This window comes from Cimex lectularius, unplaced genomic scaffold, assembly GCF_000648675.2.
Source record: "Cimex lectularius strain Harlan isolate CLEC.00 unplaced genomic scaffold, Clec_2.1 scaffold104, whole genome shotgun sequence".
Lineage (NCBI taxonomy): Eukaryota > Metazoa > Arthropoda > Insecta > Hemiptera > Cimicidae > Cimex > Cimex lectularius.
In genome coordinates, this window is record NW_019392737.1 from 1,239,570 (window position 1) to 1,257,697 (window position 18,128).

Genomic DNA, 18,128 nt, shown 5'->3' on the forward strand with positions numbered 1-18,128 from the left:
CGCACAGGGTTACAAAAAAAAAAGAAAAAAAACCCTGGATTCGAGCCCAGAACCTTTACAGTGAGCGTCGTGACAACGCCTTAACCGTTGCGGCCATCGACGCCCCCTTCATATTATTACTAATAGTATTTAAAGATTTTAGTAATTGAACGATAATTTAATAGTAAGGAATTTCAACATTTTAAAAAAATATTTCTCATGATCATGGTATACTGGTAAAAATATTTTGATTAAATTAACAGATTTAAGATAAATAATTTATTTTGTACGACGGTACATTAATGAAAATAGAATATTAATTACAAACAACATGTGATTGTATATTTTCGGCAAGGAATTTTCACAAAAGATACACCAACAATAAAAAAAAAATAAAGCAGGTACATTGATATTATGCCAACTCAAAAAAAGGGTACGTGTAGAGTTTTCGTTCTTGAAGTAAAATTTAATAACGTCACTTTTTTTACTTCCCGTTGTAAAGAAGGCTTTAGGAATGAATTGTACATTAAAGTAGGACTACCGAACAACGAGGCGTTACGGCTTGACAGCTCAGAACTCGGTGCGACTTATGAAAAAACAGGTAATGGTGAGTTTATCGCAACCTTGCAATGCTCTAAATCGTGTTTGTTCTCGATAACAAACAACCAACTCCTCGACCAATGTAAAGTGGATATTCACGTTTATAGGAAGGATATAGTCAGTGATTTCCCACGCATAGGATCCTGTTGTGTGGACTTGGGTGGACAATTCTTACATCTTCTTAGTAGAAACGAAGACAATAATTGCAAATCTCGGTATGATACATTTTTCTTAAAAAACATTCTTCAAGGTACCGTAGGGACGGTGACACTCTCAGTACGTATAACTTACTACGGAACGAAATTTTCGAACAAGTACGGTGAAGCGAATGCCGGTTTTAAAAATTTGAGCCCGGTTGGCACACTAAGTCCCGCACCGTCTAGAAAAAGACTCATGACGATTTGCGCTTGCAACGAGATAACGGTCAAGTCCTCATCCTGCGATTTGCAAGTGTCGAACATGAACGTCCCCACGACATTTGTGGAAGAGGAAGTCGAAGAAACGGAAGACGATGCCGTAGCTTCGAACCCTCTACCTCCTTACTTCGAAAATATTCTATTCGAATCTTTACAGAAAGAACTGAGCGAATATTCGTCCATTCACAGACCCGTCAATTATAACAAATTGAAAATAAACCAAGAGAAATATCTGATGTCGTCTAGAGACATGAAGTCCTTCTCCAAAATGTCGACCGCCGAGGATACGAACTCTGTCGGTAAACCTTCTACCAAGAAAAAAAGGAAAGTTTTGGGTTGCGACGATAGGAATTGCCCGTATTTCGGCAAGGTGGTTCGATCCAAAAAGCCACCTCCGGCTGCAAATATGTGCTGCCCCTTGACGGGACCCGAGGCCTTGGAGGACATGGGTTACGGTTCGGGAAAATTGTGCGTCGGATGCGGGGGCCGAGTGCCATATGACCTCGACAACGATGATAGCGAAGAACAGAGAAAAGATAAAAAAAATAAACAAGAGGCCCAGCCGTATTTCGTCCAACCAGTCTACTGTTTAATCCCGTCCAACATTTCATGCAAAGATGATGAACAACCGTGTGCGGTGTTTGTCCGTCCAAAGAAAATCGTGCCGATTCCGCCTTGGGTGAATACGAAAAAGTCAAACAAAGTTATGCAAACGCCTTCAAAAACGAAACGTATCAAGGGCCAGTCCTGGGACGAGAACATCCCGTCGGCATTTGCCTGATACATCGGTAACGTTTAATCTTCAAGGCATCTCATTTCACTTCACTGCACATCTTTTTTTGTTGAAAAAAAGTTTATAAAGAAAGTGTTATGTACTGTGAAAGACTGTTCCTCTACCGGCAATCATTCGACGTCCTTTCTAAATAAATTTCAATGTCTTGCTCTAACGAGTTTTTCTTTAAAATAACAAAAATGTCAATTTTTATTTGAACGCATGACAATATTGCCAAATAAATTTTATTAAATTCTTTATATAGTTTTCCAGAAGTACGAAGTGAAAAAATTTACCAGCTGATCTTCGCCATTTTGAAAAAAAAAATATTGTCACATAATAAGAATTAATAAACCCTACTAATACACTCGTACATTATAATAGGGATAATTTAAAACTGCTCTACCGTAAAACATAAATTAACGGTGCGTGACAATGACTGAAACTTGTTTATAATTTAATACATTTTCCTCATCCAGACATTACTATCAGCAATACTCATTACTTTTAGTTTCACCGCAGGTGTTTTCCTTCTACTTGATTTTCATGGTTTTGAAATAAAAAAATTAATGTATAAAACCCAGGCTTTTGATAGGGTCTGTCACCCGGACATGCTTTAAGAATTTACACACTTCTTACCCGCTACTTATTGATCTTATGCTGAAATTCTACCTAACAGCTCTAGAGTAAGGTGTGGCAATGAGTTCTCGAAAATCATATATACACAAGACGGCGTCCTACAAGGGAGCATTATTGGTCCCATCCTTTTTATAATCTACACTGTTGAACTACTGCACCCTAATACAGTCATCACAGCCTATACGGACGATACCGCAATTTTATACGCTAACTCGAATCCTATCGAAGCTACCTACAATATGTCAAATGTGCCTCGCACATACCATGAGAAACCTGCCAATGCTGGCATTCAGTGCGAGCAACTAAGATTGTTGTGGATAGTGGAGGTGTCTTCCAGTTCGATGTAATACCCAACGAACGGATCTCTTTTAATAATACATTGAAAGATTCTGATATCGCTGGTTCCATCTGATGGTTGCCGTCTACGATATTCCTATACATCTTAGTACGTCCATTCACATCATCGGATTTAACTGCAAGCATTTCTTGCAAATTGTAAGCGGGACCTGATGATGTAAATGACACAGTGATGTAATAACGGTCTTTGACAATTTGTCTGAGGACTTTTCATTGAAACGATTGGATGCACTGAGTGTTAGATGGCTTGAAAGAACCCTACCGTTCCAATCCGTATGACCAAAGTGGTCACAGTAAAGCCTTGTTTGTATAAGGTTAGTTTAGTTTTGACGGTCAACACGGATTTCAACTTTTTTGTTGTCCAAGACTTCTTTTAAGTTAATAACTTTTAAGTCTTGTTGGGGATTCCACGTCAGTCCGCTGCCTAGATATAGTCCTAGGTATTTGACTTCAATGGAAGTATCATTGTTGTTGATGTACAAAGGAGGGCAAGACTGTTTTTTCAATGTTAACGTACTATAAGCTCAGAGTAACCAGTGGCATTAATGTTAGTACTGTTACCAAGTGTACAACCGTATTGTAATCATATATATTGTATGTACAAATATGTGTAGGCTACAAATACATTTTAAAAAAGTATAAAAACGACCAAGAATTTGATAAAAAAAACCACAAGCTAAAATTCCATTTGAGGAGTGAAAAGAGGGTTATTTCGAGGTAGTGTCGACAGTGAACAAAAGCCCCCCTCTCGGTTTGGAAACTGCAGGCTCTCACAGCCCCCGTAGTACAATAGTTCCAGATAGCTTATCGAGCTGATTCCGTTCGACTTTGATAAAAAATGGACACGAATACAAGAAAACTGCCTATTACTTCCATTATTAAAATTTATCTTTTCCCGATAAAAAAAAGGCCAGACCGGAAGAGAGACTACTCCCTTCCGGAGCAAGAGTAGAGTTTTTTTACCTCCTCGGCCGTTTGAAACTGGAGAGCTTCTAGCGTTAACCGCCCTCATCTTTAACAACAAAAAGGAAAGAAGGCACGTTCAGTAAATACTCAATAAAGCGTATCTCGAGTCATGCACTGCAGAGCCTTAAAAGACTCGAACCGTGATGTAAAAAAGCCAAACCGGCGGAGCAACGTTGGGACAAAAACAAAAATTTTGACAGCCCTAATTATTTTTGCTTACACTTGCCATATGACCTGACTCAAGGATCAACAAGAGAATCTTTAATCCCCCGCTTTTAAAATAATCGTGGTGAACGAACGATATATTTTAAGAACTAGCTTTCTTTGGCACTCTCGTTCCTGGCAAGAATTTTTGATTATTTTATACAAATATATAAATATATTCATTATTTAGACCGTAACTAGGCCTATTTATTTTAAAGCATTCGCTATGTTTCATCTTGCAGAAAGTAACAGAAATTGACAAATTTATAATATTTCCATATTGAACCTTTTATGCAAGGATTTTTTAAAAATTTATCCTTAACCATAATAAAGTATGCAGCTAATAAAATTTGGGCGAAATCGGATTAAGAATACAAAAAGATTCAAACGAGTATAAAAACTTAATAGGGCCGGGCCCGGCAAGCAAGTGTAGACTTATAAAACCATACCATTTTCTACATAATTCATAAGGAATTTTGTTTATTTGGCAGAGATATAAAACAAAAAATGGATAATGCACTCGGATTTAAAATTGAAAAATAATCCGTTGTCCGTTTTTATAGGCTGTCCCCTGCCATTTCAATACTTATCAAATACATAAACCATTTAATCGTATTATTAAATATGATTTTTTTGCATATCAAAATTTTCTGTTTAAACAATTACGTACTGATACAGGAGATAACGTCGGCTGTAACACGAGGGTGCAAATCCTATACAAATGTCACCAGGTATGACTTAAATTACGGAATTATTCTTCCGTCTTTATGTAAATTCATCGTTCTTTTTATTTGATAACTATTTAGTCCATAGTTTTGAGTACATTTCGTAGTAAAGTAACAGTTTTAGTACCAAAACTAATGTACCCAGTACGACATAAAACAATTTACTCTTGTTGAAGCGCTTTGGAAGGTCTACTGACTTCTTCAGCAACTTGTAAGAGCTCGGTTATGGACCAAGAAGAAACCGGTCAGGGCTTCGAAATCGATCTACAAGAATAAATTGTCATAAGTCTTAATAGTTAAAAAATAACAACCCTATACTGTAGGGAAAAAAAAACAGCGACATATAAATCTGAGTACGATGAACTCAAGACATAGTTTACATTTGTTTCTGTAAACGTTAAACTATAATTACCTTTACAAAATCTATTGAAGTAAACCGAAAATTTATTAAAATTGAAGTTGACTGCCTCTTCAAATACCAATTAAATGTTTAGAAAATAAAATAAACAATAAAAGTTACCAACCATAAAAACAAAATTTTAAATTCACCAATATATTAAACCTTTCACACAAGGAAAAAAAACAGGGACAACTAAAGATAAATTTGAGTACCATAAACTCAATACTTAGTGTGTTTCTTAGTGACCTGTTGTTTCATAATTTACTGAAGTCGTGATTAGCGGTCAAGAATGAGGTTGTTTATTTTTTTGCCGACGTTTCTACCTTTATTCGGGTCATCTTCAGTGCATAAAGTGTGGTGCTATTCTTGTGATGTCATAGTGGTTTTGTGTGAAAGTGTTACGGCACACTAATGAACATAATAGAGGCGTGTCATGCCTTGGCTCCATACAGCGTGTAGGCATGCCGCCGAATTTAAGAAAACGGTAGCTAGGTTCAGGGTCCCTTGTTCCGCTTTTTAGGGTAATGGGGAATTTTTTATGGTATATAACCGTCAAAATATGTGTTTTCTGTTTCTGTGTTTTGTATGAGTGAGTGTATTTACTAGTGTGAATGGGGAGGGGCTGATGGTTAAATAGCATCCCCGTCGCGCAATCGACCTGTGTACGTGACTTGGGTCGATGGCGGTATATTTATAAAAGTATCCCATCGACCCTAATTAGATTAGTTTGCTATTGTATGCAGGTTGATGGAGAAATATTGACTACTCCATCTACTAAAAATACATAAAAGCTTAAAAAGGACAATTAAGGAATTTTATTTAAAGTTAACTTTCCCTTAACTTAGGTGAGTGTAAGTGGATAACTGGAATATGAATCCTATATTCAACGTATTCAAAAATAATTTCAAGCTCCATATTAAGCCCAAGTTTGGCAAAGGTTAAGGAATTCTCTTTAAAGGGGCGTCGGTGACCGCAACAATTTAGGCGTTGACACGGCGCTCATCACTGTAAGGTAAAGGTCCTGGGTTCAAATCCAGCGGCCCTGCTTTCGAACCCAACATACTTAGAAATGGGCTTTTTTTCAACTGGCACCCCGAGGGTTGATATAACCTCTGTTGTTACGAACCCTCGTAAAAAAATCTCTTTAAAATTAACTTAATTAATAATCTTTTTCCAATTAATTAATATTTATGAAAGGTATTGGTTGAGATAAAAAGTCAGTGTCACGAGCGGGATTCGAACCCACAACCTTCGGCTAAAAACGCCGCTGCTCTACAACTTGAGCTATCGTTACTTCGAGCAGCGGCGTATTTAGCCGAAGGTGGGTTCGAATCACGCTCGTGGCACTACATTTTTATCTCAACCAATACCTTTCATAAATATTAATTAATTGAAAAAAGTTAATTGGTCAAACGGACCACGAACTGTAATGGATTTAATTAACTATACTTTTTATCTAAGATCTTGGTTGAGATGAAAAGCAAGTTTCACAAGCGGGACACTACCTTTTTCATTTCAAACAAGACCTTAGATAAAACGTATAATTAATTCAAATAATTAATACGGTCAATATGGATTAATTTAAAATGAACATTCCTTAATTTAGATAAGTGTAAGTGAATAAGTAGAATATGAATCATATATTCAAAGTATTAAAAACTAATTTCAAGCTCCACTTTAAGTCGCTTCACTTTAAGTTTTGGCATAAGTTAAAGGAATTCACTTTAAAGTTAACGTTTCCTTGGCTTAGATAAATGTAAGTAAATAACTGGAATATGAATAATATATTCAAATTATCAAAGAAAATTTCAAGCTCTACTTTAAGTCCAAGGTTTGACAAATTTTGACGAATTCTTTTTTAAGTTAATGTGTCCTTAGCTTAGATAAACGCAAGCAGATAAATGTTATATAACATATATTCAAAGTATTAAAGAAAATTTCAAACTCTATTTGCTGTTCAATGTTTGACAAAGGTTTGAGGGATTATATTTATACGTATTATTATATTTATATTATAGCATTTTGTAGTCGTACAGTATGTAAACTGAGGAGGACACATCTCAAGGGGTCTAAAACGTCATGAATAAATAGAATTCTTTCAATGAGTGAGAATATGCTCTCCAACTGTTCAAAAACCTACACTTCAAATAATATAATTTAAAAAAAAAGAAGAAGAAGAAACAGCAAAACAAAATTTATTAATAAAGTCAACAGATGTCGTACAAATTCTTTGTATGCCAGTGATTTATCCATTAAGGTGATGTTAAGGTGTGGTTCTATTAATAAAATTAAATAAATAAAATAATCTGAAAATAATGATTATAAAGTGTTAAATGAAACAAAATTATATATATTATTATTAAATCCGTTTCATTTCGTGGTCCGATTGACCAAATAACATATTTCAATTAATTAATCTTTATGTAAGGTATTGGTTGATATGAAAATGTCAAAGTCACTAGCGGGATTCGAACCCACGACCTTCCGCTCAATACGCCGCTGCTCTAACCACTTGAACTAGTTGGTTTTTTGTTTAACCGCTGCTTTTTTCAGTCGTGTAATCAGAATTCGATTCAGGATCGAAGTCACGATAGCTCAAGTGGTATTGCAGCGGCGTATTTAGCCGAAGGTCGTGGGTTCGAATCTCGCTCGTGGCATTAGCTTTTTCATTTCACTCAAAACCTTAACTAAAAAGATTAATTAATTAAAAGAAGTAATTTGGTCAATAGACCACTAAATATAATGGATATATTATTTTGTTATGTTTATTGAATTTGAGCAATTCGAAATTTACGTACAGTATTTATTTTCTTTTTGTATCAGTGCATCTTTTATGTAATTTATTATACAGTTTCTAACTATTTCAATAATTAATTAATACAAGAAGGTTTACAAATGTAAGGAATTTTAAAATGTATATTTATGTAGGGACCTTTGTAATAATCATAATTTTGAAAACTTTCGATTTGTAATAACATAAGACAAATCGTAAGAAAAATTGTTTTATTAGATTTTATAGTTAAGATTGGCAAACGTAATGAAATAGAGTGAAATTCAGATAAAACGCCAAAACTGCCTAATAATGTTTATCTTCCCTAGTGACGTCTTCATTAATGACTGTTCAAATTGCTGTCAGCTACCCTTTTAATCAAGCCTAATCATCATGTTTGATACTTTCCAGGCAACACGCCGGTTCTGGTCAAATTTTTATTAAGCAAATTATGCAATAATATCAAAATCATTTTTTTTTTTTTTTAAATTCTGAGTCAGCAAGCCTTCTAAGTGGGATGGCCTTCTCGTCATGTCGCCAAACATTTAGCTTTACAGATTTTTCTAAAATGCACACATTGAACATAATTTGCACGAATGTCCATCCTGTTTATTCGAATATTGAATCTTTCATGAATTCCTTTCGGCGCAGGGGTCCCATTTCAGATGCAGGGAATCTGTGGGAGTGACAGGTAAAGCAGACGGTGTCCTTCTCTGAATGGGGAGAGGAGTGAAACATCAGAGCTGGCAACCTTTTCAATGAGAGCAACAACCTCTAATTGAGTCAAACCGCTCCAACTTAACCCTTCTCGAATCCTTTTATAAATCCGTTCCGCTTTTTCCTCATTGAACAGCGCTTACATTTACAACAAACGATAAATTGTGTACATAGTGGATTTCTTTTATTTCTACAATTTGCCCTAGTGGTTTGGGAGAACCTTGGACTTTGGGGGTGTATTGGGTTTCGTACGGATATTTGCCTTTGATGACTACCTCAATAATTGCGATTGAAAAATCATAATGAAATATCCGATTCGTCTCCAACGCCCAATATATTGGCAAACACTTAGCATCCATTCAGGTTCAACAACTCTAATTTACCTGAAAGAGATAGAAAGTGATATTTGTTTTTAACGATAGTAACGTTACAAAGTGATTGTATATGGTATTTATTTATGGCCAGTAATTTGCTGAACTACTGACAAGCGTCTAAAAGTAAACAAGGTTAGTTATTTTCCATGCCTATGTCGCCCACCTAGTCACCATTTATGATCTGGACTCGATAGATTCCTGATTTGATTGATATTTAACAAGTACATATATAATATATAATAATATATAATAATATATAATTATTATATAATATATAATAGAAGTATGTCGGAATTGTTTCGACACACACATGCACGTACATGCACTTACTCTCGCACGCTGTGGGGCACACATCGTTAGGGCGTACAATTGTCATATTTTCACGTAACTGTCTTCAGTTCAAACCGCGTTGTAGTCACTGGAATTTTCTTATATTGATTGCAAATTACGCCTTATGTTAAAGAGGATAAAAATCATACTCTGATTAAATCAAGTGTCTTTTTGAACTAGTTGTAATTTTATTCTCTCTCTATTTCTCTCTCTCCCCCGCTCTTACATTCTCCCCATCTCACATTTTCATTTTGTCCGACCTAGTTTTTCTTTTCCTTCTTTTTGTATCTTTCCCTCCCCCCTTAATATTATCTGACTCTCTTCCTTTTTCACTTTTTTCTTCTCTTCGTCTAGCTGTTGCACTCTCTTCCTTTTTGCTGTCTATTTCATGATGTTCCTTTCTCCCAGTCTCGCCCTTTCATTCTGTCGTTTTTCGTTTTTTCTCTCCTTCTCTCTATCTTTCACTCACTCCTTTTCTCACTCTTTAACCATCTCCTTTTTGCTCTGTTTCACTTGCTCCCTTTTTCAGGCTTCCACACTTTTCTTGTTCTTTTTTCCCTCAGATTCTCTCTTTCTTTCTCCCAGTCTAGTTTTTTCTTTTTCCTTTCCTTGTTCTTCCTTTCTGTTTCGATCCTTCTCTCTCCTGTCCCACTTTATCCGTTTCTCCTTTACAACTTCTCCCTTCATCTTTCTTTCACCTAATTCGCTCTTTTATCCTGCCCTTTATCGCTTTTTATTTCACTCTCTCCCTGGCTCTTTCTTTCTCTCTGTTTTCCTCTGTATTTTTCATAGGCTTGCATTTTCATTTTGCTATTTCTCGCTTTTTTATTTCCCTCTCTCTGTCTAGCTCTTTCATTCTCTCCCTGGCTCTTTCTTTATATCTGTTTCCCTCTGTATTTTTCATAGTTCATGTTTTTTCACTCTGTAGTTTTCATCACTTTCATTCTGTCTTTTCTCCCTTTTTATTTCCCTCTCTCCCTCTGACTTGCTCTTTCTCTGTTTCCCTCTATCTTTCTCCCAGACTCGCACATTCATCCTGTCCTTTCTCGCTTTTTATTTCTCTTTCTCTGTTTCACACACACATTTTTCTGTCTGTCTGTTTTCTCTCTCACGCTCACTCACCCGGAATTTTTTTATTGATTTGAACAAGCAATTGAATTTATAAAGCTAAATGTTATTGGAGTCATAATTTTAATTAATAATCTTTTTTTAGGAAAAGATGAATTCCACTAAATTCATGATAAGTTCATCATGAACACTCGCGATAAAAGCTGACACTTGACAGACGCACCACGGGAACAACCGAGAGTCCGATACAACCTGCGGTCCCAAATCGCCCCCGGTGTGCTATCGATCGGCTATTTGTACTATAATTTTGCGGATTTTTTTTTAAATTCTGACCCCGATACATCCTTTAAGTTACCAGGCAGGTGAAACGGATAGGGCGTTGATCCGATTTCCACCCCGAGAATACAACTCTTGAATCGCATGGTTTTTAATTAAGAGTCGGCGGGGGCGGCGGGTATTGATCTGGGCGGGGTCACTCCCTCACCACCCAACCCTATGCAGCCGAGCAGACACCACCACCCCGTTTTCACTACACCACCTTTTCCTATTTCACTGAACAACCGCTTAACTATATTTAATAATTTTGAATAAGTATTGAAATAAATACATAAAAACCGTGTAAGGTCTACGAATTTTATTTAGAATATATGCAGAAATAGTACATGGGTTATATATTCAAATTATTATTATAATTTCAAGCTTGCATACATTTGCATATAAAAAAGTCAATCTTCAGTTTATTATTTCTTCACGGTAAAAACGTTTTTCACTGGTATAAAATTTATAACGGATGGATATACAGGAAGTTCTGCTATTCATGTTACAAACTTTGCCAGTAGATTACATTCAAAATGGAATCTAAAAGTCCTAATTAACTATGGGCCGAATCTCAGCAGCTTCGGAGTTATTCCCCTTTTTCTGATTTTTTAAGATTTCACGACCTTGCTTCAAAAAAAACAACGATTGATTTTGGAGTTATCATTGTTTTTTTTTTTGTTGACGCAAGGTTGAGATTAGGATTAAAGTTAATTAGGACTTTTTGGCTCCATTTTAAATGTAGAATCAACTGACAAAGTTTGTAACACGAGTAGCAGAACACCCTGTATATTCCAATGATTGATTCAAATTTAAAAATCCCATATAAAATTAGTGCTTAAAATATTTTGTATTTGTTGAGAATTCGCTATAAAGGAAATTGTAAAACTTTAAAGAAAGGTTAATCTTGAACCAACATATATAGTATCAGTTATATTGATTTATGTATGTAATTATATATTTCTTTTGATTATGGTTGCTTACTATCAAAGAAAATATCAAGCAAATCAAGTCGCAGCTACGCCAATATCATTAATCAAATTCAATATATATAACATGCATATATCATTACTTGGTTATTAAGATATCGTGAGATGCGGTCGGGTGTGATGTAGGTTTCAGAAAAACATTTTCTTTATCGTGCCAACGTTTCGATCTTTTATTGAGATCATCTTCAGGGCTCAAAGTGTTGTCTTCTGTGTAATTGTGCCATCCTTGCTTGTCGTGTTGAGAGTGTGAGAGTGTTGTGTATATCATTACATTAATTCCACACATAAAATATTTTTCACATAGTGTATTTGTCCAACAATTTAGATTTCCTTTTCTTATTTATCCCTTTCTTTCTTTTCTTCTTCGAAATTGTGTTTGGGTTCAAAATGGTGGGTAGCGCGTGCTGTAGAATTTTGCTTGGGTTTTTTGCAATCATAGATATGTTGCTTTACTTTCTTGTCCAGATATTGGGATTTAAGTCTGATTAAGTTGCCGGACAGTTTAAACAATTGATTTTGTAGATTACGTCAGATTTATTTGTTATACAATTGTTGTTAACAAATCCAACGTATATAAACATGAAACAGCAATATCTGTCTGGCACTCTCAACACGACACGCAAGAATGAACAATTACACAGAAAACAAACACTTTGAGTGAGTAGAAATACTTTGAATGAATATAAAAAATATATTTTGCATTGTATAAATTCACTTTTTTCCACCATCCTACAGGTATTTGTTAAATTTAAACAATGTTTATAAATCGCAGGCCCTGAAGATGATCTCAATAAAGATCGAAACGTTAGAACGATAAAGAAAATGTTTTTTTGAAACCTACATCATCACACTAGACCGCATCTCACGATTTCTGAATAATTATCGATTAACGGTTACTAATCACCACACATTCATCAAAATGCTTTCCTTTCATTTGGCCTCTATTTGGTCGAAAATCACAAACATAATGATAACTATGAAACGACTCCACCATCCATTGGAAACTTTTTAACTTAGTTTAGAAACTCTACATAATAGCACAGACGTCGCCTCTGTAAATGAATTAAAATCTAAAAAATCAAATAAAACGACTGAGAAGTTTAAAAAAATTCATATTTCTTTTATTTATGTAGAATTTAAAAGTTTCTAAAAATTCACGTAGCCTGAAAGAAGATTTGTTCTGCTTTCCAACGGTTGTATAAACGTTCAATATGGAAAAATTCGTAGGAGATATAAATTGTTAAGTCTAACATCGGACATAAGAAATTCTGCAGAACTGTGTATTCGCATAGTTGATTTAAGCAAGTAGAAGGGCGAAATAAACATAATTAAAAAACGGAAAATTTCAACTTTCAATTTTCTTTGGCGAAACCAGTCCCAATTCATAAGTGGCGTATATGTGTCCGATATTTTGGTGTAGAATACCAGAAAGGTTTGGTCCAAATCCGTGACCCGCCATCCTGGTCATCCCCTTGTGAGTCTCAATGATGGTAATTATTTTTGCTGTTGTGTTCAATAATATTAATAAAACTTATTTTTATTTATTTTTTTATTTCATCTTACGTTTCCCAAAATTGTTTTATAAGGTCGTTTCCGTTCGTTTGCGTAAAAGCAAACAAAATCATTGATTCGCTACTGTTTGCAAAAACAACAAAACCAGCCAACTTAGCTACCATTCATCATCGACCTTGTCATGTGATTTATTTTATGTCACTGATGTAATATGTACATTCATACATATAAATTAATGCTTATGGTCATAAAACATGTCAAACGTTCACTGTGGTGAACAGCATGTGAATAGATTTAACGAATGGTAGTGGAATTTCCTGTAATTTCATATCAAATTATCTTTCTACCCTGGTTGTTTACTGCACATTTTTAGTTTATCAAGTGAAAAACTATTTAAAAAAAACGGATAATTATATCGAAATTTGGTGCTCTTTCTCACTGACTAACAGTTTCCTTATTCGATCGGGTTAACTGAATCATCCCGGATTATCACTCTGAGAAGCAGCCTTAAGAATAAATGCGGAGATTTCTTTCCTTAAAAGGTTTTGGTTTGACTCGGATCCTTTAATGGACAAATGGGACAAGGCGATAAAAGTCACCTTCACCCATATCAGCCGCTGCATTGGCTAAAAGCTCATTCCCCACTTATCAGGCCTTCCTTTTACAATAAGGGTAGTCACAGCTATAGTTCATAAGCGAAGACGTATAAAACCGGTTTATTACAAAATAACTTTTCGAATAATAATAGAAGTAAAGAAAGGCAAGAGAGGAAGACATTTATAATATGTGATTTCCTGCCAAGTGATTTTGTATTCAAAGCAGACGTCATTCATCTTGGACCGAATTCTAAACATTTCTGTGTTCAAACGTATTAATTACTTGAAGATGGCTAGGTGATGTTTATAATTGCAATATTTATAAAAATATCAATTTACATCAATCAAAAAGAGATAATCCAATAAAATTCGACAAAGGGAGCCAATCAAGTCTTAACTTTCATTTAACGTTTGAAAATTTCTATTCAAGAGAAAAAATAATTTTTTAGTTTTGGACTGTTTGAACTCTACCAGGCCGAACAGAAATAAACAATGCGTTAAACTTGCTGTCCAGGGTTGTTAACATACAAAGTGCGGCTAACGCTTTCTTTGAGATCAGAGAAAGTCTTTTTACTTATTTTACGACCGGCTTTCTAGCTGTAACTAGCATTTTAATGGGGAGAGCACGCTTATCTATTTACAATTATTCTTTTACAAATTATCAACTGATATTTTACTTTAAAAATTATTATAAATTAAAATCTATAACTGCAAAAAAATTGAGAAGTTTTCGAAGTATTTCTTCATATTGGATTGCGGATTATAACTTGAATTACTTAATACTCGTTTCATATTATCAGTTATGATTAAATTAATTTATCAATGTGCAAACAGAATTTTGAAAATAAGGTCATTTTTTACGGCTAGAAATGAAAAATGCAACAGTTTTTACATTTCATGCAAGAAACTCGTTAAAAATGTTGATTGTGTGCTATCCACTATTGTTTCTTGTTGTTCACATTTTGCTCAATGCAATTTTTCAATTGTCTGTGCCTCGCTATTAATTTCGTCCAATGGATTTATAACCAAAACTTTCAATCTTCAGTTATATTCTGAACAGAATGACATTTTGCAATGATTATTACTGATAAAATCAAGGGTTTTTCCAAAGTTTCAAATAAATTCCTATTCGACTGGATATTTCTCGGACATCAGTTGCTGTTCATTTTGTTCAACGAATTAAAGCCAAACTTTTTAACTTTTTAAACTTTTTCATCTTCAAATATGCCCTGACAAGAACACCACTTTGCTATGAGAATTTCTGGTCATAGGTTTTTAACAACTTTCAAAAAAATTCCTTTCAGAATATTCTATTGGGTATTGCTTGCTGTTCATTTCGTTTACTGGGTTAAATTAAACTCAAAATTTTCAATCTTCAAATATATTCTAGACCGAACGATTTTTTGTTATGTGAAGTGTATTACTCTTAAAGATATCTCTTGCTGTTCATTTCGTTCAATGGATAAAACCAAAATATTCCATCTTCAAATACAATCTGAACAGAAAGCCATTTTACTATGAGTTTTACTGAAAAGACATGGGTTTTGACAAAAGTTCAATTAAAAGCCTCTAATACTCAATTGGAAATTTCTTAGATATAGCTTAATCAACAAAATGTAACTGGTATTAAGGTAATTGTAAATAGATTTTTAGCAGAGGGACTTTTCTTTTCAGTCAAGGCTCAAAAGTATCATGAAAGTCACTTTAAATATCTAACATCTATTATTCATCATTAGATCATATTATTCAATCCTTAAGCCTAATCAAATTTTCCACCAGAAATCCGATTTCTTTATCTGCCCAGGCATTTTCATCAGATTTTCAATCACACCTACAATTCGATTTTTGGCTTGAATACTGTTAAACATTATGAACATAATGAACATCTGTGTCCACGTCATTTAACTCCACCATTGACTACATATGGTTAAAATCCGTTATTTACCCCCACGTCTCAACGTCGAAGTCTAGTATTCCTTTACTATCGACTTATCCGTCTATTTCGTTGATAAAATTCCTTTCCAAGGGGGCATAAAGCACTCACGATCTTTTATCTCAAGTAGCCGTGAAAAGAGGAAAAAGGCCAATGAGGATTTATGGATGGATATGCTTTTTATTTGAAGATGGATTTATTTATGAATTTGGCTACGAGATAGTAGCATTAAAAATCAAATTATTTTATATATTACAATTAATTAAGGTTTTTAGTTGAGATAAAAAAGTCAATAGCACGAGCGGGATTCGAACCTACAATCTTCGGCTAGATACGCCGCTGCTCTACCACTTGAGCTATCGTAACCTCGCTCCACTCGAACACCAACTTCCTATCTCAACCCCACCTTTTGAGTTTTCTTTCCTTTCTGCCATTTTTCAAATGTCGTGTAATCGGATTGGATTCTCGGCGACAAATGAAATGGCCACGGAGAGCTTTAGTGAAGTATACTTCATTTTAATTCATTAAATTCACTAATTTCGTGGTCCGCTTGATCAATTAATACTTTACAATTAATTAAGGTTTTTAGTTGAGATAAAAAGTGGTAGAGCAGCGGCGTACCTACCCGAAGATCTTGGGTTCGAATCCCACTCGTGCCATTGACTTTTTTATCTCAACTAAAAACCTTAATTAATTGTAGTATATTAATTGGTCAAGCGGACCAAGAAATTAGAGAATTTATTTTATATATTTATTAGTAACTTGGTAATAAAGAAATATTTATAAGATACTTCAAATCCCATAGAATTGTACAGAGTAATTATAACTTCTTCAAAAATTTTAAATTTATATTAGCATAAAAATATGATAGAACAGGTTAATTCTGATGATAGGTATCGCATATTCAGTTACACCCATAAACTTATGATTTCGCCTACAGTCAACGTTCAACCCACTGAACTCCAGATATAGGACCATTTAACTTTCCCTCGTATTTCCACTGAGCCATTTTATTAGAAAGATTATAAGGTGGATAAAGAAAGAGAATGTCAAAAGTTTATTACTTAAGATATGAACAAGAAGGAACTTTGTTCGTAAAAATGTTTTTAATATTGTCATATTTACTGTGCAAGCAACATTTATTTTCCCATGTATTATTGATTTTATCTTTGTTTAATAGCCAAGAAGATAATGTGTAATTGATGCTTAGACTCTAAAAACTAATTAACTACTCTGAGCGCAATAATGAAAGATATGAACCGTGAAAAAATGTAGTCTTCGAAACATTTTAATTACTTCTAAGCTATTTAGTGAAAGTTATGGTTCCTTTTGAAGTTTTATTTGCAGGTGAAATTTGATGCTATTTAGAGACAAAATGCGTTCAGATCGGAGTAGATTGCGTATACGATATTTGTAAAAGACACGATTTCGTGATATCTTCAAGCCCTGTAAGGCGTGTAAGCATGAAAGAATAAATAATTGACAACTTAACAACCCAGTTATTTATGTGGATATGGACATAGTTCACCTAGGTTAAATATAAAGAAAATTTGTGAGGCGGTTCCACTATCTCAACTCTAGGCCAGCCATCAATAAAATGTTTACATGGCATAAGACTAAAATAATAACTTTATACGGAATATATTTGATAATTTAAAAATATGTTTTTAAAATTGACCAGTTGCTTGAGTGAAATACTAAAAACAAAATCGTAAACAATTTACCCGAGAAACGTTTAGGTTTTAAGCATGAATAAATCACAAATTAAAAAAATAAATAAATAAACAAGAACAGCGATCAAATCAAATATTTTATTTAAAACTAGTTCAACCTTTACAGAAACAATCCAGAAATAGAAATAGTAAAAAAAGAAAAGAGTAAAAAAAAAGAACAGCAAAGGTCGTAAATAAAGTGGTCGTATAATAAATAGTTATAGGATGATATTGTAGAACAGCCTCGAAATAAAATGGGCCCTTCACCTCGGAAAATAGGTTGCCCTGACCTCGGAAAATAACTTGGTATTTGACACCTATTATTACTATTTTTTCAATATTTACAATTTTTTGCCTATTTCGATTGAATTACATTTCCCACAGACATTATTGGATTCATGAACGTAACATTTACAAGATCAATAAAGTTGAGGAGGTTCAGGCTTTTAAAGAAAGTTAAGATAATTGTTTATTTTGATTTTTACTTAGTTTAATTTTTCGTGAAACAATGCACAAGAAGAAACAAAACAATCATAAAAATATTTTATTTTATTTTTATTTCATATAATTTTATTGCGTTTATATTATACGTTATAGTACGATAAATTAAACTAAAATAACGATAAATTTATAGTTATTGCAGTAGTAGGTGTTTACATTTTCTTGATAGTTTAATTTTTTAAGCCTTTTTTTCTCAAATACGATCATGTTGCCTGATTTGGCATTTTCAAAGTATGATGTATGATTTATTTCT

The 18,128-nt window shown here is 34.0% G+C and overlaps 2 protein-coding genes across 11 annotated transcripts in view; one reads left to right on the plus strand and one right to left on the minus strand.

The window, feature by feature from the left end:
* The window catches only part of LOC106665612, a 370,792-nt gene that overhangs the window by 16,622 nt on the left and 336,042 nt on the right, over positions 1-18,128 (minus strand). The gene's annotated exons all lie outside the window — the stretch shown is intronic.
* On the plus strand, positions 294-1,942 carry LOC106665614. Of its 2 annotated transcripts, none has more exons than XM_014392125.1 (2): positions 294-412; positions 485-1,942. In XM_014392125.1, exons 1-2 carry the CDS (start codon positions 394-396, stop codon positions 1,774-1,776), a joined length of 1,311 nt encoding a protein of 436 aa, XP_014247611.1. In that variant the 5' UTR covers positions 294-393; the 3' UTR covers positions 1,777-1,942. The 2 variants fall into 2 exon arrangements, with proteins under 2 accessions (XP_014247611.1, XP_014247610.1); XM_014392124.1 differs by having other exon boundaries at positions 295-412; positions 482-1,942.